The 27,865-nt window shown below is 37.6% G+C and overlaps 1 protein-coding gene across 2 annotated transcripts in view; it reads right to left on the reverse strand.

The window, feature by feature from the left end:
* The window catches only part of DYNC2H1 (dynein cytoplasmic 2 heavy chain 1), a 414,726-nt gene that overhangs the window by 159,132 nt on the left and 227,729 nt on the right, over positions 1-27,865 (reverse strand). For both annotated transcript variants that reach the window (XM_036745232.1, XM_036745230.1), the window contains 5 exons: positions 10,742-10,807; positions 9,821-9,871; positions 8,891-8,968; positions 5,991-6,122; positions 5,047-5,119 (listed from right to left, as the gene is read on the reverse strand). In XM_036745232.1, the coding sequence (XP_036601127.1) occupies positions 5,047-5,119; positions 5,991-6,122; positions 8,891-8,968; positions 9,821-9,871; positions 10,742-10,807 (400 nt within the window). The remainder of the gene's footprint in view (positions 1-5,046; positions 5,120-5,990; positions 6,123-8,890; positions 8,969-9,820; positions 9,872-10,741; positions 10,808-27,865) is intronic.

Below are 27,865 nucleotides of genomic sequence, written 5' to 3' on the forward strand. Positions count from 1 at the left end.
TCACCATTCAATAAGTGTGCCCCCAAAGGCAAAATGGCAACCTCAGAGCTCTTATACCCTATTCAGGGCCCTGAGGGCTCAGAGCCTACTTAGCAAAAAAGTGTGGGGCCTGGGGCCTCACACTTAGTGAGTGAAAGGGTGTGGGCCTGCCACCAATCAGGCCTCCCTTTGTTGGCCCCACCTGAAGTCTACTGAAGGGGTGGGAAGAATCTCTAATCCCTGATCAGTGTCACAAAGGTGTGGGCCTGCCTCTAACCAGGCCTCCCTTTGTTGGCCCCACCAGAGGCCTATTCAAAGGGCAGGAAAGATCTTTCACTTACTGACTGGCCTTACAATTAGGTACTTAAAATCATTCAACCAAAAGGCATTTAATAGGCACCTACTCTGTATGAGGTATTGAGCAAGACACAACAGATAAAAACAAAGAATGAAAATGGAGGCCATTGGATTTTACTGAGTAGGAGGAAGGTGACATGGTTAGATCTGAGCTTAAGCCCTCTGGAAGCAGTATGCAGGATGGACTAGAGTGAGGACAGATTTGAGGCAGGGAAATAATTAGGAGGCCACTGTGATGATCATGATGAGAGGTGAGGTGAACCTGAACTAAGGTGTGGCTTTTTGAGTAGAGAGAATGGGCCAGACAAAAGGCATGTTGTAGAAGAAGACATGACAAGGTTTGGCAACTGACTGGGTAATGGAGAGTGAAGAATCAAAGATAATGCCAAGGTTAGGAACCTGGGTGGTGAGGTGAATGGTGGTGCCTACGGCAGAAATAAGGAAGTTTCAAGGAGGGGAAGGTTTGGGAGAAAAAATAATGAATTCTGTTTTGGACATTCTGAGTTTGAAATGTCTCGAAGTAAATAAATATCCTTGAACTCAAACAAAAGGCTTATTTGGAAAATGGTTGCTAATAAAAATAGACAAAAAGCCAAACTTAGCATTATAGCATAAACATAAAAATTGAATTTTTTATATCAAGTGTAGTAGAATATTTTACTGTAGAAAAAGGTCAGAGAAAACATTAAAAAGTTATACTATTAAGGAAAATATAGAAGTTATTCATCTTGCTTAATTATGCCAATTCTGCTTTCAAACACTCCAATGCAATTTTCAGGACATTTCTAAGTGAATGGTTCTATTTACAATGTGATTAAATTTAGGAAAATAAGTGGCCATGTCTCTGGACAAATATCATTATAACTGTCAGCATAAATCAATACCATCTTGTCAAATCAGAAAGCACAAAATGTCAATGTTGTTGTGCATTACTATATGTTAAACCACTGGGTTAGTATGTTTTAAAGAAATGGCAATGATGAATTTGAAGTCAGAACTGGAAGAAAAGAATGATGGATTTGAAGTCAGATGTCATGAGTTCAAATACCAGTTCCAGCACTAATAAACTGAGTAACATTGAGATTCAATTCCTTTTTCTGAAAAATGACTTAGGCCGGCTCACATGAGCTACAAGATCTCATTTAGCTCTAAATTTATGATCCGATTCCTCACTGTAAAATCCATTCTGTTATTCTGCCTATCCTGATTCTCTATTTTCCTGTAGCATTTCTTAAGAGTACAGAATCACAGATTTAGAATGCATCAAAGATCTTCTAGTAGTCTAATCTCCTCTTTATATAGATGAAGATTTGGAAGCCCCAAAATTTTAAATGTGAGGGAGGTTGGTCAGGGGAGCTCCCAAATCAAATTAACAAGCTTCCAAAATATTAAGCCTTTGTCTGTGACTTTTTAAAGATCCTATTCCTAAATCAGGGGTTCTTAACCTGGGGTCCATGCATAGATTTCAAAGGGTCCATGAACTTGGAGGGTTAAAAATTATTTTTAATCTTTATTTTCAGTAAATTTTAACTGAAATTTAAAATTCCCTTCCCTTATTCGGAGAATGGATCCATAAGTTTTACCAGATAGTGATATACAGTCTCCCCCAGGAACAATTAATAAGTTGCCTTGGAACAGAAGCATATGGGATTTATATGTGCTTTCCTATAGCTTTCTCACTCACTCACAAAGCCCAGGGGGAAACTGGATTTTTCCAGCCCAAGAGACAGTAGTAGACAGGGAACTGTAGGAGAACAGAGCCTTGAGTAGGCTTTGAAGGAAGTTAAATTACTTATTTCAGTAAATTGTATTTTAATATGAGGATATTCTATCAGACCAAACATTTATACTGACATAGAATGAAGAGTTCTAACAGTAACAAATGATAGCAGCAGACATGGGCATACCCATGAAACCCAAACATGGTCAATGTTACTGATTTCTATCAATATCTTGATTTCTTAGACAATGTGATACTAAAATTACCTTGCCTGGAATCTCTACTATAACCCTAGCTGTTTTTTTTTTAATAGCCTGATGCATAGTAACTTTTTCTAGCCCCTCAAATTTATTCATGTGTCAACCCAAGAGTAAATACTATACAGATATTCCTAAACGTAATGGTGATTAAAATTTTACAATAAATGTTGGTTTAATTTAGCAATACTTCAAGGGTAAAAATGGTAGTATTGGTATTTCCTGAATTTTCTTCAAATTTCTGTTGAATTTTAACAAAAAAAATTATCTTAGAGAAAATTTAAGCCAGAGAAATATATGCCAGTAACCTTACTTGATAAGATTATAAATTCTCTATAAATTAAATTCTATAAATTCCTTTATATTCTTTGCATAGTATCTAGCATACAATGAACATTCAATGGACATGAACAATAGTGAGACTTTTCAGAAAATAGCAGGCCAATTTATTAATTAGACCAAGTTTTTCTTTAAAAAGAAATTCTAAAATCACTTACTTGATAACACAATATAGATCTATCATTCTTGTATTAATAACTGCTTAAAGTCAAATCCATTTCTTGGCTTTTCCCAACATGGTTTCTCAAAAGTTTTCTCACACAAAAGGAATCATGGCCAGTTACATAATGTGTAAATAAGTAATAGATGTAGAGTAATGGAGAAAGAGCTGATCTTAAGAGCCAGGAAGAGCTGGGTTCAAATCCTGCTTCTGACACACTCTGGCTGTGTGCCCCTACCTAACCCTCTCAATGATCTAGGCAACTCTCTAAGATTTTAAGGTGGAAAGAAAGTAAGGCCTTGGAACAGTAAGTTTTCACTCTACAGTTCCTTAAATCAATGAATTGCAGTTCCATTCCCTATTACTATTCCAAATTAAGTTATTATTATTTTAATAATTATTATAATTCTCAGGACAGATAAGCTCATATCATATGCTCTAGGTTTTTGATAACTAAACAGACCACAGGTCATTTAATTTGAAGGATAATTCCAATCCATCAAGCAATTAAGCCAAGATATATGCAAGGTTCCACAATAAGCACTGGAGGTTCAAAACCAAAGGAATTTCCTGACTCAAGGAGTTTTATAACTACTGGTCTTAAATAGTTAAGACTTCAGAAAGTCACTGACTCAAACCCCAGCCTGCTCCTTCCTATGTATTCCTAGAATCACAGAAGTTCAGAATTTGCTACAACTGTAACCCAGAGCTAAAAAGAAATTCTTCTTCAACAAACCAAAGAATTTTTGTCCTAACCCTGCTTAGAGATCTCTAATGAAGGAGAGCCCTTTATCTCGTATGTCAGCCTATTTCTGAATAGTTCTAATTATTAGGAAGTTTTTTTCCCCACTAAAAAGCCTAAATTTGTTTCTCTAAAGCTTCTACCCATTATTTCTAGTTCTGCCCTCTAGGTCCAAACAGTCTAATCAGCCCTTCACATGTTGGAAGAGAGTAATCATCATGTCGTCATTGAGTCCTCTCTTCTTCAAGAAAAACATTCACATTTCCTCCTACAGATACCCATATGAAATGAACTCAAGGTCTTTCACCATCCTGATCATTTTCCTCTGGACACTCTTCAGATTACTCATGTCTTACCTAAAACTATGTGGCCAGAAGTGAAGGCAATACTTCAAATGTCATCTGATCAGAAGAAAATGCAATGGGACTATCACTTCCTTAGTCCTAGATGCTACGTTTCTTTTCGCATAGCCCAAGAGTATATTAGGTTTTTTGGCAACCATGTCACACTCTTTATTCATACTGAGGATGCAGTCCACCAAAACTCTCAGGTCTTTTTCAGGCAGTGTTTTTTATTAATGTCTCCTCCATCACGCCTTTACGAACTCTAATTTTTGAACCCAAAAATATGACTTTAATTTTTCTCTATTAAATTTCATTGTATTAGAATCAATCCAATGGTTTAGCCTATCAAGATCTTCATGGATCTTGGATCAAGATGACTGTCATCCACTGTTAGCAAGCAATACTAGCTCTGTATTATCTGCAAATCTGAAAAACATGCCATCTATTACTTTATAAGAGTCACTGCTAAAAATATTTTATATGAAATATAACAAAGTATAATATTTATTGATGTAATAATATAATAATATTTATAAAATATGAAATATTTATATAAGAATATTACCCTGAGGCACTACACTGGAGACTTATAACCTGACATGTTCATCTGACAGAAATATTTGGTAGCTTTATATTATACAATATTAATCCCCAATGACAAAAATCTCAAAATTGCCATTCCTTTTATAAAATATTATAGCTATTAGTCTCATAGAGAAAAAATCCAAATATATAGGTAGTTAAAAGTAAACAAGTAATAAGGAATTAGTCCTCTGACTCCAAGAAAACTTCAATGAGAACTTGACATTAAAACACTAGATGAAGGTAATTACTTCACTATAAACATGTTTCCTTGATTTTTACCCTTCAGACTAAAGTTTTTAATACCCTTACAGTCATTTGAGCTCATAAAGACTAATGTGTTCACCAAATGCAATTCAACATTAAAGTAACATTTAACATTACGTTAAAAAGAAACCCGTACTTCAGAAAAGCACGTATAGCCTGTTAACAACTAAAAGTACTATAAAAACCTCACATTATTATATCTTTAAAATTAAGATGCCAAAGAAAATAAGCATATGTTAAAAGTAAATGATTCATGCCATGTGTATTAATTTCGCTAATCATTTTAAAATGATACTTACCCAGAGTTTTACATGCAAAAAGGGCCATAGCACTTTGTAGTCTATCTGGTCTTAGAGCCTGTACCACTAGGACCTTGGAAGAAAAGACAGTAAACAGTAAAGGACAATACCATTATAATTTTAAAAATCATCACAACGAGAATAAATTATGTTCATTTAAGAAAACAAATATTTCAAGCAATAGTAAGATGAATACATGACATTGCACCTTAATTATTTTCCCAATAATTATCCATAAAGATTTATCTTTCTTTCAAGACATAACTAAATAGCATCAATTATATCAAACTCAAACTGATTAAATATCCTTTTGTTTCAGCCACAGTGCCTAAGGATACCCCAAAATGTTTAAGGGAATCATGAAATGAAATCAATCACAAAGACAGACAATAAGTATAGAATTTAGATCTGCAATGCCAATTGTGATGAAAATTTTAAATTGTTGCCATTAAGATCAAATTAAGTGTGACTTGCTCAAGGACACGAGAATAGAAAGAAGCAGAAGTTTTGTGACTAAATTTAGGGTGCATTCCACTACACTTGATGGCTGTATCTCTATGCTCTCTCACTAGATATCCTAAATGGATGGCATGTAACTCAGCCTAATTGTCATTGAGGATTTTCTACTGGAAGAGAACCTGGCACAAGAGGTAAGCTCTATGAGGCTAGACTGAAAGCTCTCTGTTTATCTATCAACGTTGTCCATTATACAGCCACCCATAAAGCAAAGATGGTGTTATAAGGGGAAGAGAGAATTGATGAGAATATGTTAAGAGAAACCACAAACATAAAACATAACCATTTTGGTACTACTTTGTTTGGTCCTAGTGTCAGGTGACAGAAAAGCCCACATGGCACTCAAATGCAAGTGTATCAAAGACTACATAACTACAAAAGGATAATTCAAACAGCAGAAACATTTTCCACTTAAAGCTCAATTTTACCTGTTGAAATAATGAAACCTTTTTTGAGAGAATGGATGGAAATTCTTGCTCACACATTGAGTTATGGTAGTAGGGCCGCCACAGACTTACATCATCAAAGCATAGTGTTTGATAGAGACTAGGAAGTGTTATCTATAAAGGAAATATGCAGATGCATATAGTTAAAAAAATAAAACAGCAAGTGACTCTTCCTCTTTCCACAGATGCTGTATGTCCAAGCCTAAGTCTGGCTAGTATATCAGCACCAGGTGGTGGGAGGGGAGAGTACAAAGCAGTGTGAAGACACTTATTGAATTCCCCTTCTCACAATGAACATTTCTCCCTTTCCTACAATCTTCAATACAGAAATACTAATGTTCTCCCTATTTCTCATATATAACACTTCATTTCCAAACTCTGTGCCTTTGTATCAACACCCCCATGCCTGGTATGTTCTTCCCTCCTCATCTATGCCTTATGGATTCCCACTCCCTTCAAGATGCCATTCAAACACAATCTTCTAAATTAAGCCTTTTTCCTGATATTTCCTACTGTTAGTGTCCTCCCTCCCTAACTACCTTGTATTTATTCTGTATATGTTAAATATGTATATGTTGTCTCCCCTGATAGAATGTACACCTTTTAAATGTAGGGATCATTTCACATTTTTGTTTCTGTATCTCCAGTGCCTAACACACAACAGGCACTTAACAAATGTTTTTTTTTGATTGACTACCCATCATCTCTACTTCTGACTTAGTAGGGGCACTAAATTTTGAAGTAGTGCAATATTATACACAAGCTTCGGTCTCTTATCAATGCATAATAGAAAACTAAATGATGTGCTGTAGATTATGAACACAGTAGAATTTCAAAGAAGATGGATCTAAACAAGTATAATAGCAATTTAGATTTGAAGATCTTTCCCACCCATTAATAGGTCATGTGACCTGCTTATATCACAAGAAGCCTAAGTTACATGGTGGGAGGAGCTTCCTGAGAAGAAAAGGAAGTTATGTCACAGGAAATTCAGAGAGATACAGAGAGTGAGAGAGAAAGAGAGAGAGAGGGAGGGAGGGAGAGGGAGAGGGAGAGAGAGAGACAGCACGCGCTGTTATGGCTGCTAATGGCTGTTGTGACAGTTAAAGCTGAACAGTGTGGCTTAGCTGTGTCGTGAGTTTGTTTTTGAGAAGACTCCAGCAAGGGGTCAGAGAGGTTTTGGGATGGTGAGGCTCCATGGTGTGATATTATGTAGTGAATGCTTTACTGCTCTGATGGATTGGGTAGATGGATTATGGGATCTGGTTCTCTGGTGTCTGAATAAATACCTTCTATGTGGAGTCTTGTATACTTTGCGACACAGAACTACATGGGCATTTTGACAATTATCACCAACACTGTCATTGTTACCTTACTGATACAACAAGAGATGAAGCAGTTGACGGAAGTGTTCGTGGAAGAACTGACCCTTAAAGTGGCCGCTAAAGGATGGATAGTAAATGAACAGGGAGAAGACAAGAGAGGACATTTCGGGCAAGGGGAACAGCATGTGAATTCTACAGAAGTGGGAATATATTTAGCACTGGAATGTGCAATGTTGAATGTTTATATTAACCAAGAAAAACAACTTGGTTTAAATGAAAGGTGAACAGGGCAAAGGAGTGGGAAACAAAGGCAAATAGATAGGATCTTGAACATCAAGTGATAGAAATTTAATTTGATATGACAAGAAATATGGAATTACTAAAGGTTTTTGAGAAGAAATATGGCATGTCTAAAATGATGTTTAAACAAGAGGAGCCTGACCATCTACATTAGCACAAGTGAGAGACTAGGAGCTGGGACGCAAGTAGAGTGACACAGGGCTAAGTTTATAGGGCTCTCATGATCTCAATTATCAACTCTGTAAACATTCCATCTCCCAACTCTGAGCATTTTCACTGATTATACTCCACACCTGGAATGCTCTCATCTTTATCAGCTAAAATCCCACCTTCTACAAGATACCTTTCCCATTTACTCTTAATTCCAGTGCCGATCCTATGTTAATTATTTTCAATTTATCTTAAAAATAGATTGTCTATGCATAGTTATTGATACATTGTCTCCCCCATTAGATGTGAGCTTTCTTGGGAGTAGAGACAATCTTTTCTCTTCCTTTGTATCCCCAGTGCTTAGCACAGTGCCTGGTACATATCAGGCACTTATCATGTGTTTATTGGCTTCTCTCTCTCTCTCTCTCTCTCTCTCTCTCTCCTTCTCTCTCTCTCTCTCTCTCTCTCTCTCTCTCTCTCACACACACACACACACACAAAGTTGGGGGGAGGGGATCCTAGTCTTTATTCCGAACTCTCCAAATATTACGAATTAGTTTTTGAACATCTTCAGCTGGATGCCCCATAAACAGCTCAAAATTAATAAGACCAAAATAAAAACCATTTATCTTCATCCATAAATATACCCCTCCCCTGAATTTCCCTATTTTGATGAGGCTCTACTATCATTGCAAAAACCTAGGTTCACAATTCTGGAGTCATCCTTAACTCTTCCCTCTCCCTCAAACTCAACATCCAATCAGTTAGAAAATGCTAGTGATTCTACCTCCACAACATCTTCCATATCCATTCTCTTCTCTCCACTCACATGGTCAAGTTCTCATCACCTCTTATGTTCCCTTTCTGTAATTACCTTCCATCTACTCTAATCTAACTAATCTCAGAGACAGTGATTTGAAGGTATCTCTTCTTGGAGGGAAGATATGCCAAATTCACATAAATTCCATGACTGCAAATGTACAAAGGATGCACCAGTTACCACACTCCCAGCTAAGTCAAAAAAAATTTGTATGTGTATGTGTGTGTGTGTGTGTATGCATTATCATATATGCCTTCGCTGTATAAAAGTCATCACATCATCATTACTTTTAATGTTGCCACTGCCCAGCTCCGTTCTTGATCTATCCAAGATGGAAGTTGATCACGAATTCTCTGTTGAGTGTCCTTCAAAAAAATTAGACAAATTATAAAAGTTTGTTTGAAAAATGGCAGAAGTGGACATTGGTTTTATATTTCAATAATGTTTTCTCCAGGCATTTTTAAAAGATACATGGCAAAGTCCATGTGCATAATACCAATGAAACTGCATACATTTTGTTGCACTTTTATTTAACGAAAATTTAGAACAATTTAATTGTGAATAGCATAAAGAAATAGCCAATAAACAAATATTAAGGTAATCTTCACCTTAAGTACTTTATGTAACAAAGGCCATTCCAGAACAACCCTGCATGCAGGTAGCCTGGTAGCCACAGAAAATCCCTTAACCTATCTTATCCTACAAATAGGAACTTCCTTTCTTATTTCTCCTCATTCTCTCTCTGGCTGCTACTTGGTGGGGACCCACTAATCACCTCCCAAAGCTAGTACAAGAGGGTGCTGGTGCTAAAAAGAAGAAAGGTGAAATCCTTCCTTTTTCCTGAACTTTTCTACTCTAACCCTGCTAAGAATATGTTTAATAAAAGAAGTTTTATTTTTGCCTCTAAAATACAGCAGAATTTTACTTCATTCCTTTAAACACATACAAATTTTCTATTAGCAATTATATATAACTTTATGCATAGAAAGACTAGCTGAGAACCTCTTAAACCCTGGTTATAGGTAAATTCTGTATGGTTTACCCAAGAAAATTTGGAATGTGAATCAAGATTAAAAGATAATGGACAATTTATTCATAATAACTTACTAACTTTTAGTGCTAGCTTAATTTTTACACATTATATTTCATGAAGAAGACAGGCAGGTTTTTTTCTTCCTTTACCAACTTTAAATGTACAAAATTGTGATTTAACTTACTGCTTTCCGTAACATGTCTCCAACAATCACTCCAGTAAAAGTATCCCATTCCTAGTGAAGCAAAATGCACATATAGTATGAGAAACATGCAAATTATATTCAAAGACTGACAAAAGTTCAATTCCCTGCTTTCCATATTTGAGTCTTCTACCTATGTAGTTTTGTGGAGGCAGAAGGAAAGCAGTCTCCTAATAAATACAGCCATCTCACATTTTTCTGGTACAAAAGAGTTACTGCCTTGCATATTTCATAAAATGTCTTGGCAATGATTAGAAACTATACTTCCTATGGGACAATATGCAGCAAAGAAACCAAATTAGGCTACATTCTAGAAGGGCATATGGACCTATGGTCATTTTGAGCAAATTGCTATAGTTATATGCCTCTGGTTCTGTCTACATTGCCTATGCCTTATTTTGAGTCTGTGTGGCCCTGAATAAGGCAAGAATATTGGGCAAGTGAAGTGGATTAACTAAGGTTGCTACTACTCTCAGTGAACCAGAGTATTTTTTCCTACCCTTGTATTATAACTCATAGACCTATTCTCTACCTTTTCAGAGTGATCCCAATGATACCTTTTTATACTTCATATATGTATAATAATGTAACACTTAACTTTCATTTTGAAAATGGATTAAAATACTGTTTTTATCTAATTGGCATTATTTTAGAAATGAAAACAATCATTTAGACAAAATTTATGGATGCGAATGCATAGTTAGACATATTAATTTTCCTGAATTGTGAAATAATGATTATATTTTAATTTAAATGTCTTCTGGTCTTACAGTATTTAGTACAGATTGATGAATTATAAAAATATGAATTATAATATTCAATCCTGAACTGAAACCACACATTTAAACATATTAAAATTTCTGGTTTGTAAAACTGAAGCTTCCCCTTCATGACTCTACTTACATTTTCTTGGAAAAGTTCAGGATGCATTCCTCGAACAAAATGTAAAGCAAACATCAGCTGATCAGCCTGAAATAATCACATAATATTTAAGCTCTTTTCATGAATCTGTAGCATTTAGAGTCTGTTCTTTACCATACAATTCACATATTAAGTACTTTTATTTGAAAGTATGCTCTATTATCAAGGTAAACATTAAATATTTAGATTGGTCTACATTAAGAAAAACAAATGTTTCCAAATATTTGGCCATTTTGTATGTCTTTAGCTAAAAGTAAAAGAAGAAAGGACTCAATGACACTGAATAAAGAGACTTAGCTCTAGATAAATTCATTTAAAAGCACAGAAATTTAAGTAACTTGTCCAATAATATATTTGGTTCATTCATTAATATGATAACCAGATCGACTTTCCAATTGCCATCGTACAGACAACACTTTCATAGAATTACACAGTCTAAGATCTGGAAGGGATATCAGGAGTTACCTAGTATGACCTCCAACAATCCCCTTCCAAATTTTGCTTGAAGACTTCTCATTAAATGGAACCATTACTTAGCAGAATATCCCGTTTTCTTCTGGACAGCTCTAATTTGGAAGAAGTTTTTTTTTTCCTTTGCATTAAGCCTAAATCTCCTGTTCTATAAATTCTACCCACTGCTCCTAGTTCTACCCCCTGGGACCAAGCGAAACAATTCTAATTATCTTCTGCTGACAGTCCTTCAAAATCTTGAAGCCACCTACCATTTTCCTCTGATTTCTATAAGATTTCTCTTTTTGAGGCTAACCATTCCTACTCCTTCAACAGATCCTCATAGGAGATATTCTATAATCCTTTAGACCCATTTGTACATCTTTCAACTTTTCTACATATTTCCTAAAACGTGGGACTAAGGAGTAAACATTATGTTTCAGAGGTATCCAAATCAGTGATTTATCTTCTCAATAAGGAGGTTTGAGATATCTGCCATACTTTGAAAAATAAAATTATTATTATTAAAAGAAAATGAAAACTTTTATCAAGTATCCTGCTTTTATCAGAGTGAACTGTAGCAGATATCTAGACAGTTTCGGTTCCTCATCATTATCATGTTTCCATACGTAGTTTGGGTTCTATTCTCAAAATGGGTACTATAATTTTTCAAATTAATATGGAGCACTTGGTTAAAGAAAGTGTCCTATCTTCCCATAAATGTGAAGCTTTCCACTTTCCCTGTAATTAAAGATAATTAGGTGTTTTGGCTTAAAATTTTTTGTGTTGGGATAGAAGAAACAGAGACCTTGCTTTTTATCTCAGGAAACTTAATCAAGATAGATAAACATATCAATAAGAACTTGAAAGCAAAGGTTATCTCAAATTTTCAGACATATTTCTAACATTATATTTGAGAGGTATAAATATCTCTTGACCAAAGACAATGCTCTTGACCTCAGGAGCATTGATGGGGTGTTCAAAAGTAATATTACAAACTGAATTACCACGATAATTTTTTTGGGGCAGTAACACTTTGGCATTTATGACAACACAATTCAATGGAGCAGTTATAATTATAAGCAACCCGGGCTACGCTTAATTAAAAATTTACCCTTCATTAATCCTCTTAAGAAGTCAGTAAAATGAATAAGAAAGCAAAATCCAACCATGTTTTGTTTATAAGAAATGCACTTGAAACAACACAATAGTATAAAAAAAACCCAACTAGATCAAAATCTATGTTTCAGATACACTCAAAACACAGGGGTAGCAATCATGACCTCACACAAGGAAACAGAAAAAATAAAAAGATTTAAAAGAGAAAAAAGGGAAACTTTACTGAGAGCTACCATAGATAACAAATTAATCTGAATACTTAACATTTATGTAACAAACAGCATGGCATGCCAGCATTTAAAGGAAAGGCTAAATGAACTACATGGTGAAATAAATGGTAAATCTTTAATACTGGCATAGTTAAAGCACATGATAGGTGCTTGCTTACTACATATTTGATGAATTTATTGCATAACAAGATTCTCTAATTCATTTCCAAGTAGTCTTCAAACCCCATTCCCAACCACTTCCGCTTCTAAACAAATTCCTAAACAGACTGTTGCCTTATTGATTAATAAGTAAGCAAATACATGCAAATTGAAACAAGTAACATAAAAAATTTCCTGTGTTGGTAAAGTGGGGGCAGCTTAGGAACTGACTTCCTTACCTGACAATCTAGAAGAGAATGCTACTGAATGACATAACACTGATAGTGCTTTAGTGCTTCCAGACCACCAGACCATCTCCTTTATTTATTTATTTATTTAATATTTTTAGTTTCACCACTGATTTTCACAAGAGTGTGAATTAAAAATTTTCTCCCCATTTCCACCCTCCCCCCCCCACTCCAAGATGGCAAATATTCTGGCTGTCCTGTTCCCCAGTTAGCCCTCTCTTCTGTCACCCCACTCCCCCCCCATCCCCTTTTCCCTTACTTTCTTGTACAGCAAGATAGATTTCTATGCCCCTTTGCCTGTATATCTTATTTCCTAGTTGCATGCAAAAACTTTTTTTGAACATCTGTTTTTAAAACTTTGAGTTCCAAATTCTCTCCCTTCTTCCCTCCCAAACCACCCTCCCTGAGAAGGCAAGCAATTCCACATAGGCCACATGTGTATCATTATGTAAAACCCTTCCACAATACTCATGCTATGAAAGACTAACTATATTTTGCTCCTTCCTATCCTATTCCCCTTTATTCAAATTTCTCCCTTGACCCTGTCCCTTTTCAAAAGTATTTGCTTTTGATTACCTCTGACCCTTATCTGCCCTCCCTTCTATCATTCCCCCTTTTCATCCCCTTCCTCCTCCTTTCGGGTGGGGTAAGATACCCAATTGAGTGTGTATGGTATTCCTTCCTCAGGTCAATTCTGATGAGAACAAGATTCACTCATTCCCCCTCACCTGCCTCCTCTTCCCTTCCTACAGAACTGCTTTTTCTTGCACTTTTATGCGAAATAATTTACCCCATTCCATCTCTCCCTTTCTCCCTCTCTCAATATATTCCTCTCTCATCCCTTAATTTTATTTTATTTTATTAGATTTCATCCCTTCATATTCAACTCACCCTGTGCCCTCTGTTTCTCTATACATGTATTTTCCCTTCAGCTACCCAAATACTGAGGTCTCATGAATTATACACATCATCTTTCCATGTAGGAATGTAAGCAAAACAGTTCAACTTTAGTTAAGTCCCTTATGATTTCTCTTTCTTGATTACCTTTTCATGCTTCTCTTGATTCTTGTGTTTGAAAGTTAAATTTTCTATTCAGCTCTGGTCTTTTCACTGAGAAAGCTTGAAAGTCCTCTATTTTATTGAAAATCCATATTTTGCCTTGGAGCATGATACTCAGTTTTGCTGGGTAGGTGATTCTTGGTTTTAATCCTAGCTCCATTGACTTCTGGAATATCATATTCCAAGCCCTTTGATCCCTTAATGTAGAAGCTGCTAGGTCTTGTGATATCCTGATTGTGTTTCCACAATACTCAAATTGTTTCTTTCTGCTGTTTGCAGTATTTTCTCCTTGATCTTGGAGCTCTGGAATTTGGTGACAATATTCCTAGGAGTTTTCTTCTGGGGATCTATTTGAGGAGGCGATTGGTAGATTCTTTCAATTTCTATTTTACCTCCCAGCTCTAGAATATCAGGGCAGTTCTCCTTGATAATTTCTTGAAAGATGATATCTAGGCTCTTTTTTTGATCATGGCTTCCAGGTAGTCAAATAATTTTTAAATTATCTCTCCTGGACCTATTTTCCAGGTCAGTGGTTTTGCCAGTGAGATATTTCACATTGTCTTCCACTTTTTTATTCCTTTGGTTCTGTTTTATAATATCTTGATTTCTCATCAAGTCACTAGCTTCCACTTGTTCCAATCTAATTTTTAAGGTAGTATTTTCTTCAGTGGTCTTTTGGACCTCCTTTTCCATTTGGCTAATTCTGCCTTTCAAGGCATTCTTCTCCTCATTGGCTTTTTGGAGCTCTTTTGCCATTTGAGTTAGTCTATTTTTTAAAGTGTTGTTTTCTTCAGTATTTTTTTCAGTATTTTTTTGGGTCTCCTTTAGGAATTCATTGACTTGTTTTTCATGGTTTTCTCGCATCACTCTTATTTCTCTTCCCAATTTTTCCTCTACTTCTCTAACTTGCTTTTTCAAATCCTTTTTGAGCTCCTCCATGGTCTGAAACCAGTTCATGTTTTTCTTGGAGGCTTCTGATGTAGGCTCTTTGACTCTGTTGACTTCTTCTGGCTGTATGCTTTGGTCTTCTTTGTCACCAAAGAAAGATTCCAAAATCTGAATCTGAATCTGAGTCCGTTTTCACTGCCTGGCCATGTTCCCATTCAACTTACTTGACCCTTGAATTTTTCATTGGGGTATGACAGCTTGTAGAGTATAGAGTACTTTGTCCCATGCTTGAGGGGCTGCACTGTTGTTTTCAGAGCTACACAGCAAGCTCTGCCACACCAGCGCTCCTCCTCCCCGAGGAAGCTCTGCCACACCAGTGCTCCTCCCCCAAGAACTGCCAACCCGGACTGGACTCCTGGCTCTGCACTCCTGCTCAGATCCTCCACTTAATTTCTCCTACCAGGTGGGCCTGGGGCAGGAAGCAACTGCAGCTGTAGTTCTATAGCTGCACCATCTCCGCTGCCCCCAGGACGGTGGTCAAACCGTGAATTCCTTTTACTCTCTCCCCGCAGTTTTTTCCCACTAACCTTCTCGGTTTTCTTTAGTGTTTGTGGATTGAGAAATCTGGTAACTGCAACAGCTCACTGATTCAGGGTGCTAGGGCCCATTCTGCCAGGCTCTCAGTCTGGTTGGTCCACGTGACCCATGCTGCGTTCTGCTCCGCTCCACTCCCAGGTCCATGCAATAGACCTTACCCCACGACCATCCAAGCTGTCCTGGGCTGGAGCCCTGCTTCCCTCTGCTATTTCGTGGGTTCTGAAGTTCTAGAATTTGTTCAGAGCCATTTTTTATAGGTGTTTGGAGGGACCTGGGTGGGAGCTCATGCAAGTCTCTGCTTGCCCGTCGCCATCTTGGCTCCCTGCCCCCACCAGACCATTTTCACAGCCATCAATTCATGTGATACTTACCATCTACGTTTACTGCCAATGTAGGGTAGATATTAATTTCCCTGTATCATCAAAGAGGAAATGGAGTTTCAGAGACGGCATATAGCTAGTCAGTGGTGAAGCCAGGTCCTCTGATTAAGAACTTAAGTCTTCTGATCCTTCATTCAGTATTTTACATTACTTAACCTTCTCTGGAGTGCTGTTAGGGTGTTCTATTTGTGAAAGTTTCAAAAGAAGCTTTTCTGCATCAATTTTAAATTTTTCTTTGTAGTCTCAGAACTGAGAACAGTACCCAGCACACAGTAAGCACTTTATAAATGCTAGCTGACTGTCAGAAGGCAAGGGTTAACTTAAGATCATTAATTCCACTAATAAACCATTTTGGCGAAACCAGGTTCTGCCTCCTAAAGCAATAAGCGGTGAATAGGAAAACGGTCCCCCCACTTCTAAAATTGTTGGCAACTAAGTTAAAGGCTGCGTAGCAGTCTTGCTGAACTGAGGACACATTACCCATAGAGATGTTCTTTTCAAAGACACTAAGAAAGATCATTTTTCCCTCAAACTCATTCACACAGCAAATATTTCTCTCCTGAGTCTCACTGTCAGCTTTTGAGCCTTCTTGCTTACTTTTGTACTCATGATTTTGACAAATTCTTCATTTTTCCTTTCCTCATGCAAAGTCTCACTCTGTCTGAAGCAGGTGGAGAAAATCTTGCTATGGGTTACCATTCACTTTCAATTATCTCTAGAGGATTAAAAGTTGCATATTAATTTGAGGAGGAAGTCAATTTATTCTTTGTATCTATCAATTTGCAACTTTTAGTTTGTTGTATGAGTTTCGCAGTTTTTAGCCAAGGATTCAGTTTTATATTTAGAAGTTTCTACATAAAGTTATGAAGTTTCCTTTAAAAGAAACTGGAGCTCACTTAAACACAGAAATAATGAGGCTCCAGAACTTCCTGTCACCCCACCAGTTTTCTAATAAAAATTCTGAGCAAGTGACCTGCCAAGCGGTGCATGCTTTTTATTCTACAACAATTCTTTAAAGTTCCACTAAATCTCTAACACTCTCTGGCTTTGTGCTCTAAAATATTTGCTTTCCCACCCTCACTCAATTATTTGCTTTCCTAGCCTCACATTTTGAAGGCCACAAAATGCTTTAAAAACAAAATTTTAAAAGTTACCTAGTGACGATTTAGTAAGTAAATAATCTATGTTTCCGAGGAACAATTTTTTGAGGTACAAAATCAATTTTTCTGGGTTAACTGATGTCAGGAAAAAATTTAAAAGATCTTTGTTTATGAGAAAAAAACCTTAAAAGATCTTTATTTAATTGGTTGGTAGATCAGGTTTCTGAAATGCTGACTAAACACACACCTGGATTATCAAATGTAAACAATAATCTGCTATCTTGATATGGATTTACTGTACAGAAATATCAGTGCAGTGAAATTATATGGCTCCCTTTTTTGGTATGGCAAATATTTCTGTAGTCTATAGTGGTGAATTGTGTCCATATTTTAAAGTTCTACTTACCTAACAACCTATATCAACCTTTACATAAAGATGCAATCAATTTATATTCAGTGTTGTTATATTTGACTAAGTTGTAAAACAGCACAAAAGACAAAAATCGTAAAAAACAGAGGAGAATTAACTAAACTGGAAACCAAAAGGCAATAGAACTGATAAACAAAATTAAAAGCTAGTTCCCTGAAAATACTGCCAAAATTAATATCAATTTAAAAAATTTAAACAGAACACTGACAATAAAACAACTGCAATTTTAAAAAATCATATGAAGTTGAATTTATACCAGGGATGAAAGGATAGTTCATCATTAGGAAATGTATCATCGTAATCAATCATATTAATAACAAAGGCATCCAAAACCACATGATTAGATCAATAAATATATTAAAAGCCTTTGTCCACGTACAACATTCATTTATGCCACTAAAAAAACTACAGAAGCCACAGAGGATCTTTTTCCTATAGAACAAGTAGTATCTATCCAAAACCAAAAACTGGAATTATATATGCAATGGGCAAATACGCCATCATTCCCACAAACTTGCATCCCATAAATCTCCTCCCTTTGGAGGAGGCCCTTGAGAAGGCCATCTGCAATAGGCACCTAAATTTCCCCTCACTTTCTTTGTAGTCTGGCTGCTGCTCTCACCATAAATCAGTATAGTCCTCTCGAAAGTTACTGATGATCTCTTAATTGCCAAATATAGTAGTTTTTTCTCACTATTCATCTTTCTTGACCTTTCTGCAGCCTCTGACAGTGTAGATCGCCTTCTCTGATACTCTCTTCTAAGTTTTCATGACATTGCACTCTGTCTGACTACTCCTAATCTGTCTCCTTTGCTGGATCACATTCACTAACCATGGATGTCCCACAGGGTTCTCTCTGGACCCTCTTCTCCCTATTATGTTGTTATTGTTCATTCAGTCACGTCCACCTCTTTGTGACCCCATATGGTGTTTTCTTGAAAAGATAGTGGAGTTGTTTGCTATTTCTCTCTCCAGTGGATTAGGCAAACAGAGGTTAAGTTTTGAACTGAAGGTTAACATTTGAACTCAGATCTTCCTGAATTATTGACAGCTAGATAGAGCAGCGGATAGAGTACTAAGGTGGAGTTAGGAAGGTTCATCTTCCTGAGTTCAACTTTAGCCTCAGCTTACTCACTGTTGTGTCCCTGGGCAAGTCACTTAACCCTGCTGGTCTCAGTTTACTCATCTGCAAAATGAGCTGGAGATGGAAATGGCAAACCACTCTACAATCTTTGCCAAGAAAATTCTAAATAGGGTCATGAAGGGTTGGACACAACTGAGGCAACTGAAAATGGTGATGATGCATAGCCTTTGCCTCTCTGCTGATTTCCAGTCTTGCATATCCAATTGCCTATTATGCATCTCAAACGAGATGTATTGTACACTTAAATTCAATCTGATCAAAACTGAATTATGTTTTCCTCTAAGCCCTTCCTTCTTCCTAACTGTCCAATCACTATCAAGGGGACCACTATCCTCTCAGTCACCCAGGTTTACATCTTAGGGGTCATCCTTGGCTCATCGCTCTTTCTCTCTCATCCCCCATATCAAAGCAGTTCTCAAGTCCTATAATTTCTACCTTCAGAACATCTTTTGTATACATCTCCTTCAATCCTCTGACATCACAACCACCCCTGGTACAGACCTTCATCATCGCATACCTAGAACACTACAATAACCTACTGGTTCATCTCTCTGCCAAAACATTCTTCCCACTCCAATCCATCCCTACTCAGCCAATCTTCCTAAAATGCTAGTCTGACCATATTATTCCCCCATTCAGTAAACTCCAGAAGGTCCTTTTTCTCTATAATTTAAAGATGAAATCCTCTATTTGACTTTTAAAGCCCTTCATAACTTGTCCCTCCAACCCCCAGGCTTGTTTCACCTTAATCCCTTCTACCAGTGACATTGCTATTCCTTGCACACATCGTTTATCTCCTACCACCATTTTCATTGGTTCTTGTTACCCATGTCTGTAATGTTCTGCCTTTTCATCTCTGACTTCTCTTTTCCCTGGCTTCCTTCGAGTCTCGGTTAAAGTTCAACTTTCTGCAAGAAGACTTTCCTAATAATCCTCCCTAATCTCCGTGGCTTCCCTCTGAGGTTACCCCCCCAAAAATTTATCTTCCATATGTCTTGTTTATACATATATGTTTATACATTATTTCCCCTATTAGGTTGCAAGATCCTTGAAAGCAAGGATTTTTTTTGGCCTTTCTTTGAATCCTAAGATCTTAGCACTGTGCCTGGCACATAGTAGACTCTTAATATATGCTAGTTAACTGACTGGCTGACTTCACACAAGTTCCCTAAGCATAGGCTGGATGATCACTGTCAAGGATGATAGCTGAGTCTTTTTCAGGTATCTGCTAGATCACATAAAGTCCCTTTTAATTCTGAGGTTTTTTGATTCTGATTCTGCGTATCACTTTACTTCTCCATTAACAAACCTATGAGACTTGGTTTCTTAATCTGCAAAAGAAAAATAACAGTATTTGTACTTCCAACCACACAAGGTTAATGTAGGATTCAAAGTAAGCTAATGGTTCTAAAGTTCTTTATAACCTAGTGATTATTATTTCCTTTTGGGGGCAAGATTATAAGATTGGTAGATATAGAGGATGCCAGACATACAGTAGAGCTTGATTTCAGTCAATGAGTCAACAAGCCTTTCTAAATAATTATAATTTGCTAGGCACTGTGCTAAGTGCTAGAGAAACAAAGAAAGGCAAAAACATAATCCCTTACACTTCAAAGTTACTGCTATTTGTCCCTAGTTCTCAAAGGGGAGAGATGCCATGATATGCAAGTGAATTGGATTTAAGTGAGGGAGGGCTGTGCAGTCACTAGCCTCACTTTCTCCTCCTCTGGAGCCATCTGGGTCCAATGGCCAGATATGGATCAGGACAACTGGAGATGGTCCAGAATGCAATGGGGCATGTTGGCCTTTTCAAGCTAAGGTCTTTAACAGGTCTCAGTTTGACTGAGGCAGTGCCCATTCAGTGATTAAGGCTTAATAAAAAATGAAGCAAAGAATGACCTCTTGTGGTAGTGGAGCCCCAGGGACTTTCATGAGCTGCCCACCAGGTCCCTCCAAAAACCTATACAAAATGGCTCTGAACAAAATTTAGAACTGCAGAACCCACAAAATAGCAGAGGGAAGCAGGGATCCAGCCCAGGACAGCCTCGATGGTCACTGGGTGAGGTCTATCACGCACAGAGCTGGGAGCGGAGGGGAGCAGAGCGCAGTGTGGGCAGTGGCAGGACCAAATGGACCAAGAGCCAGGTGGAACAGGCCCTAGCACCCTGAATCAGTGAGCTGTGGCAGTTACCAGACTTCTCAAACCACAAACACCAAAGACAACTGAGAAGGTTGGTAGGAGAAGCTACGGGGGACAGAGTGAAAGGAGTTCGAGGTTCGGCCACTGCCCTGGGGACAGCGGAGGTGGTGCAGCTACAGAACTGCAACTGCAGTTGCTTCCTGCCCCACGCCCACCTGGTGGGAGGAATTAAGTGGCAGATCAGAGCAGCAGTGCAGAGCCTGCTTAAGATCTGAGTCAGGTCCAGGTTGGTGGTTCTTGGGGGAGGAGGAGTGCTGGTGTGGCAGAGCTGGCTGTATAGAAATAGCTCTGAAAACAACAGTGCATCCCCTCAAGCTTGGAACAAAGTACTCTCTACTCTACAAGCAGTCCTACCCCAACGAAAAACTCAAGAGTCAAGTAAGTTGGCTGGGAACATGGCCAGGCAGTGAAAACACACTCATATTCAATCTCAGACTTTGGAATCTTTCTTTAGTGACAAAGAAGACCAAAACATACAGCCAGAAGAAGGCAACAAAGTCAAAGAGCCTACATCCAAGCCTCCAAGAAAAACATGAACTGGTCTGAGGCCATGGAAGGGCTCAAAAAGGATTTGGAAAAGCAAGTTAGAGAAGTAAAGGAAAAACTGGGAAGAGAAATGAGAATGATGTGAGAAAACCATGAAAAACAAGTCAATGACTTGCTAAAGGAGACCCAAAAAAATACTGAAAAAAATATTGAAGAAAACAACACCTTAAAAAAAGACTAACTCAAATGGCAAAAGAGCTCCAAAAAGCCAATGAGGAGAAGAATGTCTTGAAAGGCAGAATTAGCCAAATGGAAAAGGAGGTCCAAAAGACCACTGAAGAAAACACTACCTTAAAAATTAGATTGGAGCAAGTGGAAGCTAGTGACTTGATGAGAAATCAAGATATCATAAAACAGAACCAAAGGAACGAAAAAGTGGAAGATAATGTGAGATACCTCATTGAAAAAACCACTGACCTGGAATATAGGTCCAGGAGTGATAATTTAAAAATTATTGGACTACCTGAAAGCCACGATCAAAAAAAGAGCCTAGATATCATCTTTCAAGAAATTATCCAGGAGAACTGCCCTGGTATTCTAGAGCAAGAGGGTAAAACAGAAATTGAAAGAATCCACAGATTGTCTCCTCAAAAAGATCCCAAAAAGAAAACTCCTAAGAATACTGTTGCCAAATTCCAGAGCTGCCAAATCAAGGAGAAAATACTGCAAGCAGCCAGAAAGAAACAATTGGAGTACTGTGGAAACACAATCAGGATATCACAAGATCTAGCAGCTTCTACATTAAGGGACTGAAGGGCTTGGAATATGATATTCCAGAGGTCAATGAAGCCAGGATTAAAACCAAGAATCACCTACCCAGCAAAACTGAGTATCATGCTCCAAGGCAAAATATGGACTTTCAATAAAATAGAGGACTTTCAAGCTTTCTCAGTGAAAAGACCAGAGCTGAATAGAAAATTTGACTTTCAAACACAAGAATCAAGAGAAGCATGAAAAGGTAATCAAGAAAGAGAAATCATAAGGGACTTACTAAAGTTGAACTGTTCCTACATGGAAAGATGATGTGTATGATTCATGAGACCTCAGTATTAGGGTAGCTGAAGGGAATATGCATATATATATATACACATACATATACATATATATATTTGTATATATTATATATATATGTATATATATACACACATATATATGTGTGTGTCTATGTATGTATATATGTATGTGTGTGTATACACACACACATATAACATATATATATAATATATATATAATATATATATAATATATATATATATAATATATATATAATATATATATAGACAGAGGGCACAGGGTGAGTTGAATATGAAGTGATGATATCTAAAAAAATAAAATTAAATTAAGGGATAAGAGAAGAATATATTGAGAGAGGGAGAAAGGGAGAGATAGAATGGGGTTAATTATCTCGCATAAAAGTGGCAAGAAAAAGCAGTTCTGTAGGACGAGAAGAGGGGGCAGGTGAGGGGGAATGAGTGAATCTTGTTCTCATTGGATTTGACCTGAGGAAGGAATACCATACACACTCATTTGGGTATCTTACCCCACAGGAAAAAAGGAGGAAGAAGATAAAAAAGGGGGAACGATAAGGGAGGGCAGATAGTGGGAGGAGGTAATCAAAAACAAACAATTTCGAAAAGGGACAGGGTCAAGGGACAAAATTCAATAAAGAGGGATAGGTTAGGAAGGAGCAAAACATAGTTAGTCTTTCACAACATGAGTACTGTGGAAGGGTTTTACATAATGATACGCATGTGGCCCATGTTGAATTGCTTGCCTTCTTACGGAGGTTGGGTGGGGAGGGAAGAGGGGGGAGAATTTGGAACTCAGTTTTAAAAACAGATGTTCAAAAACAAAAAAAAAGTTTTTGCATGCAACTAAGAAATAAGATACACAGGCAATGGGGCATAGAAATTTATCTTGCCCTACAAGAGAGGAAGGGAAAAGGGGATGGGAGGGGAGTGGGGGGGAGGGTTGACCAGGGAACGTGGCAACCAGAATATACACCATCATGGAGTGGGTGGGAGGGTAGAAATGGGGAGAAAATTCGTAATTCACACTCTTGTGAAAATCAATGCTGAAAACTAAATATATTATATAAATTAAATAAAAAAAATAAAAATTTTAAAAAAGAATGACCTCTTGTGAGAAGGAACTGCCCACTAGGGACCAAACTTCCAGGTGGGCAACATGGCTTCCTTCCTTTCTTTTTTTCCTTTTCTTTCTTCTCCCTCCACATCGGGTTATCACACCCTTACCTGCTGCTGCTCTGCTCAAAGGGAATGTAAATTTTAATCTCTGAAACTTTTTTTGCTTAGGTTTTTTCTCTTAAAGACCAGCCATAACACCAAATTACTCTGATCCTAGACCAAGCCCTACTTGGTCTCTGTGTGTTGGCCCTGATAGGCTCAGAATGAATGTAAATAACAATTTTTTCTGTTTGGGCCAAAAACCCTGAGGGTCTTCCCCTCACAGATCTTTTTTTTTTAAAAAAAGCCATTCTTTGCCTCATTTTTTATTAAGCCTTAATCACTGAATGGGCAGTGCCTCAATCAAACTGAGACTTGTTAAAGACCTTAGCTTGAAAAGGTGAAGGTCCACCACTGCATCCTGGGCCATTTCCAGTTTTCCTAATCCATATCTGGCCACTGGACCCAGACTGCTCTGGGGCCTGCTGACTTTGCACAGCCCTCCTTCACTTGAATCCAATTCACTTGTGTGTCATGGCATCATCTCCTTGATGTCATGGTCCTCTTAAGGACCAACAGCAATACTTCAAGGGGCTCACATTCTAAGGAGGAGAGATAATATGCAAACAACTACATACTTACAAGGTGTATACAGTATAAATGAGAGTTAATCTGAAAGGGAAAGAACTAGCATTGATTTCAGCAAGGCACTTTGCCAAGTCACTCAAGATGAAATATAGATAAGATGGTGAGATGTGGCCTGGATGATAGTGCAAGTGAGAGGATTAGAAACTGTTTTAATGAATAGACTCAAATAAAGAGTGTTGACTAATGTATCATTGTCAAATTTGATAGGTATCTTTGGCTGAATGTTGTAGCTCTCTTCCTTGACTCTATTCCATTCATTATGTTTAATCTATTACTTGGGTGAAGGTATAGATGTTCTGCTTATCAAAGGTTCAGAACCTCTGGGAGTCTGACGTACAGGATGGGTAGTATCACTGGGGGCTGAGAACCACTGAAGATGGAGAACCAAGTACATGATCCTTTTACAGAGTATCTTCAATAAAGGTTCCTGGATGCTGACTCATAAATTATTTACTTACTCAATTACCTCTCTTCTCCTTCAATGTTTGAGAAAACAAGTTCAGGCTACTCTCTATCATAATGATACACTTGAGGATAGGAGCTGCAGCTGTCTAGTACTTCCTTATCTTATATCTGGCAAACACTCACCTTGCCTAACTCATGATCTAGGGTCACCAGTTGTTTAAGATAAAATGTTCTTCCCATTAGATTGTGAGTCCCTTGAGGGCAAGGACTTTTTGTTTGCCTCTTTTTGTATCCCCAGTGTTTAGCACAGAGCCTGGCACATTAACAGGTGCTTAACAAATTCTTACTGACTGGCCTGATACCAATTCCCAATCTCTCATCTCTATCCACTTTAACCTTGACCCTCCCAAGTCCCTCTCCTTCTCGGCCCTCCCCTTATATTGTGCTCTCTATAATTTCTGCTGTATCATAAACAAACTTTCCTTTGCCTTAACCACAACTAGCTATCTTCATGACCCATAATTCTGAAATTCATCTCTTCCCTCTACCTAGTTTTCAACCTCAATGCAATCTCCAGTCACTATACTCCAACCTAATGTCCGAATCCATCTCCATTGCTATGGTCTCACTCTCCTCCCTTCATAGTCTCGAGACTGTGGTTAACCAGACCAATCACACACTGTCCTCTACCCCAGATTCCTCTACAATGACCTTATTGATACTAATGATCCGAACCTTCAATTGTTCCCATTATTCTCCTTTTCTGTTCCTGTATGGATTGCTGAATGTTCCTAGAGAAAGTTATTTCTGATGAGGTCTCTATTAGTTTGTTATCTTACCTCAATGGAGGCCTCCACAGCTAGATGATAATCAGTTTTTTCTTCTGATTAATTATGAATTTCCACTCTAGCTATTCCAAACCTTTTCTTCTCAAGCTTCCTCTATCAATCCCACTTCATCCTGTCCCATCAGCACAGGACCACAGCTATTTTTTAATGAGAAAATAAGGCTATATATCCTGGGTTTCCCCTTACTCTATACCTCAAAACCCATCCATGTCATAAGTACTGAATTATTTCATTTGTTCTAGTCACTAAAAAACAAGAGAACTTTTTTGCCAAGACTCACCCTTCTACTTGTGCCCTTGATACTATCTCTTCTCACCTCCTACAAGAGCACGTTCCTTTGTGCCTCTAACACTGTCTCCTTTCCTGCTACATACAGACATGCCCAAGTCTTCTCAGTCCTTAAAGTTGCAAGACAACCTGAGAGAGGGAAAGGAGGCAGCATGTGCCAAGTGAGTCTAACAACTGCCACCGCTTCCACTCAGACCTCAAAAGATAAGAGCCCTCAACTTCTAGCCCTTCCACTAAGGCTAGTATCAAGGAGCGTAACCATTGTGGAAAAGAAGTCTCACAAAGCCCACCACCACCACCATTATGCACTGACACTAAGAGGCAGGTAACTCTGACAATCCGTGGATTGGCTATGTCCCACACACCACTGAATCCGTTACTAGCTCAGCTCCTACAGAGACCATAGAAGCAACCTATATGGAAATGTGATTAGTCAGCTACTCTCTCTGCAGGTGCTGCAGTCTCTGACTCCTCAGAAACCACAATTACTAAAGACTCAGAAAAGAAAATTCTCAACCCCAAAGTTCACAACTTTCAAATGTTTCAATATCTGAAAGCAATATGGTTTTATCAATGATAATAACATTAAAGAAGATTATTACCATATGCTTTCCTGCTGTGCCTTAAGGACCAGTGGGCCTTTCCATATGCCCTACAACTGAAACCTCTGAGTATATTTGCTGTCTCCCCCACATCAGACAATGAAGTCCTTGAGAGCTGTCTGGCTTTTCTCTTTGTATATCTAGCTCTCAGCTCAGTACTGTGCACACAGTAAGGGCTTAATAAATCCCCTTTCATTCACTGATTCATTAAAAAATCTTTCACTTAATCCTGCCATCCACTTAACCTATCATCATTTGTCTCTCCTCTCTTTCAAAAGGTTACTTTTAGAAAAAGTTGCCTATGTCCATCACCTCCACTTCCTCTCCTCCCTCTTCTCAAGCTGTTATAATAAGGCTTAAAACTATTCCATTCAAATGAAACTGCTCTCTCCAAAGTTACTAACAATTTGATAATTGCTAAATCTGATGGTCCATTCTTAGTCTTCATCCTTCTTTACAAAACATTGTTTCTGACAATATTAAAAACCTCCCTTTTGTTAGATACTCTCTCCTCTGATTTTCATGACACTATTTACTTCTAGCTCTCATCCTACCTGTTTCATCACCCCCTCCCAATTACATTCGTTGTATCTTCACTTATCTCCCAAGCCCTAAGCATTTCCTAGGCCCTCTTTTCTTTGTGCTTTCTTTTTTGTTAATTTCACCAATTGTAATGAAGTTTAATTATCTTCTCTATAATACGATTCCCAAATTATTTCTCTAACCCTCATCTCAAACACTGAACTCCAATCTCACTACACCAATCACCTGCTACATATTTCCACATAAATTAAAAACTTTAAATACCCAAAATGGAATCATCTTCCCCACAAAATCCTGTCTTACTCCAAACCTCCCTATTTTTATAGAGGATATAGCCATCCATCTAGTCATCAAGGTATACAACCACAGAGTTATACTCAATTCTCCACTTTGCCTTATCTCTAATATCTAGTCAATGCCCAAATATTGTTGATTCTGCTTCCACAACATATTTCACACCAATCTCCTTTTGATACACATAGCCATTATTGTAATTAATGTCCCCATAATCCTTCACCTAGACCAGTGGCTCTCAAAGTGTGGTCTGGATGGCAGGGTGGAGGAATCTTTTCAGGGGTGAGTGAGGTTAAAACTATTTTATAACAATTTTATAATTTTTCTATTTCTAATATAGTAAACATCAATAGATATAAACCACTTAAACAAAAGCTTTTGGGGGGTACTCAATAATTTTTAAGGGTATAGAGGACTGCTGATACCAAAAGTTTGAAAACTGCTAACTTACAGGGTTTTTAAGTCTCCTCATTGCTACTCATTCCAGTCTCTTATTTCTACATCAAATTTTTCACACAGCTGCCAAAGTTATGTTACTAAAGTGAGAAGATTTACATTGATCCTATATCATTTTCTTATTGCTTCTATTTGCAATGAATTGATTTTGTCTTATAACTGCTTAAGTTGTGGTTCTTTGTTCAGAGTTCAGCTGGCCTGTAACGGATTAAGTATAAAAATTCAGCTCTCCTACCTCAAGCAATTTAACTAACCTTGGAGACAATGCATGTGAGCACAAAGGGAGTTTGGGCCTGATATCTTTACT

This window comes from Trichosurus vulpecula, chromosome 2, assembly GCF_011100635.1.
Source record: "Trichosurus vulpecula isolate mTriVul1 chromosome 2, mTriVul1.pri, whole genome shotgun sequence".
Classification (NCBI taxonomy): domain Eukaryota; kingdom Metazoa; phylum Chordata; class Mammalia; order Diprotodontia; family Phalangeridae; genus Trichosurus; species Trichosurus vulpecula.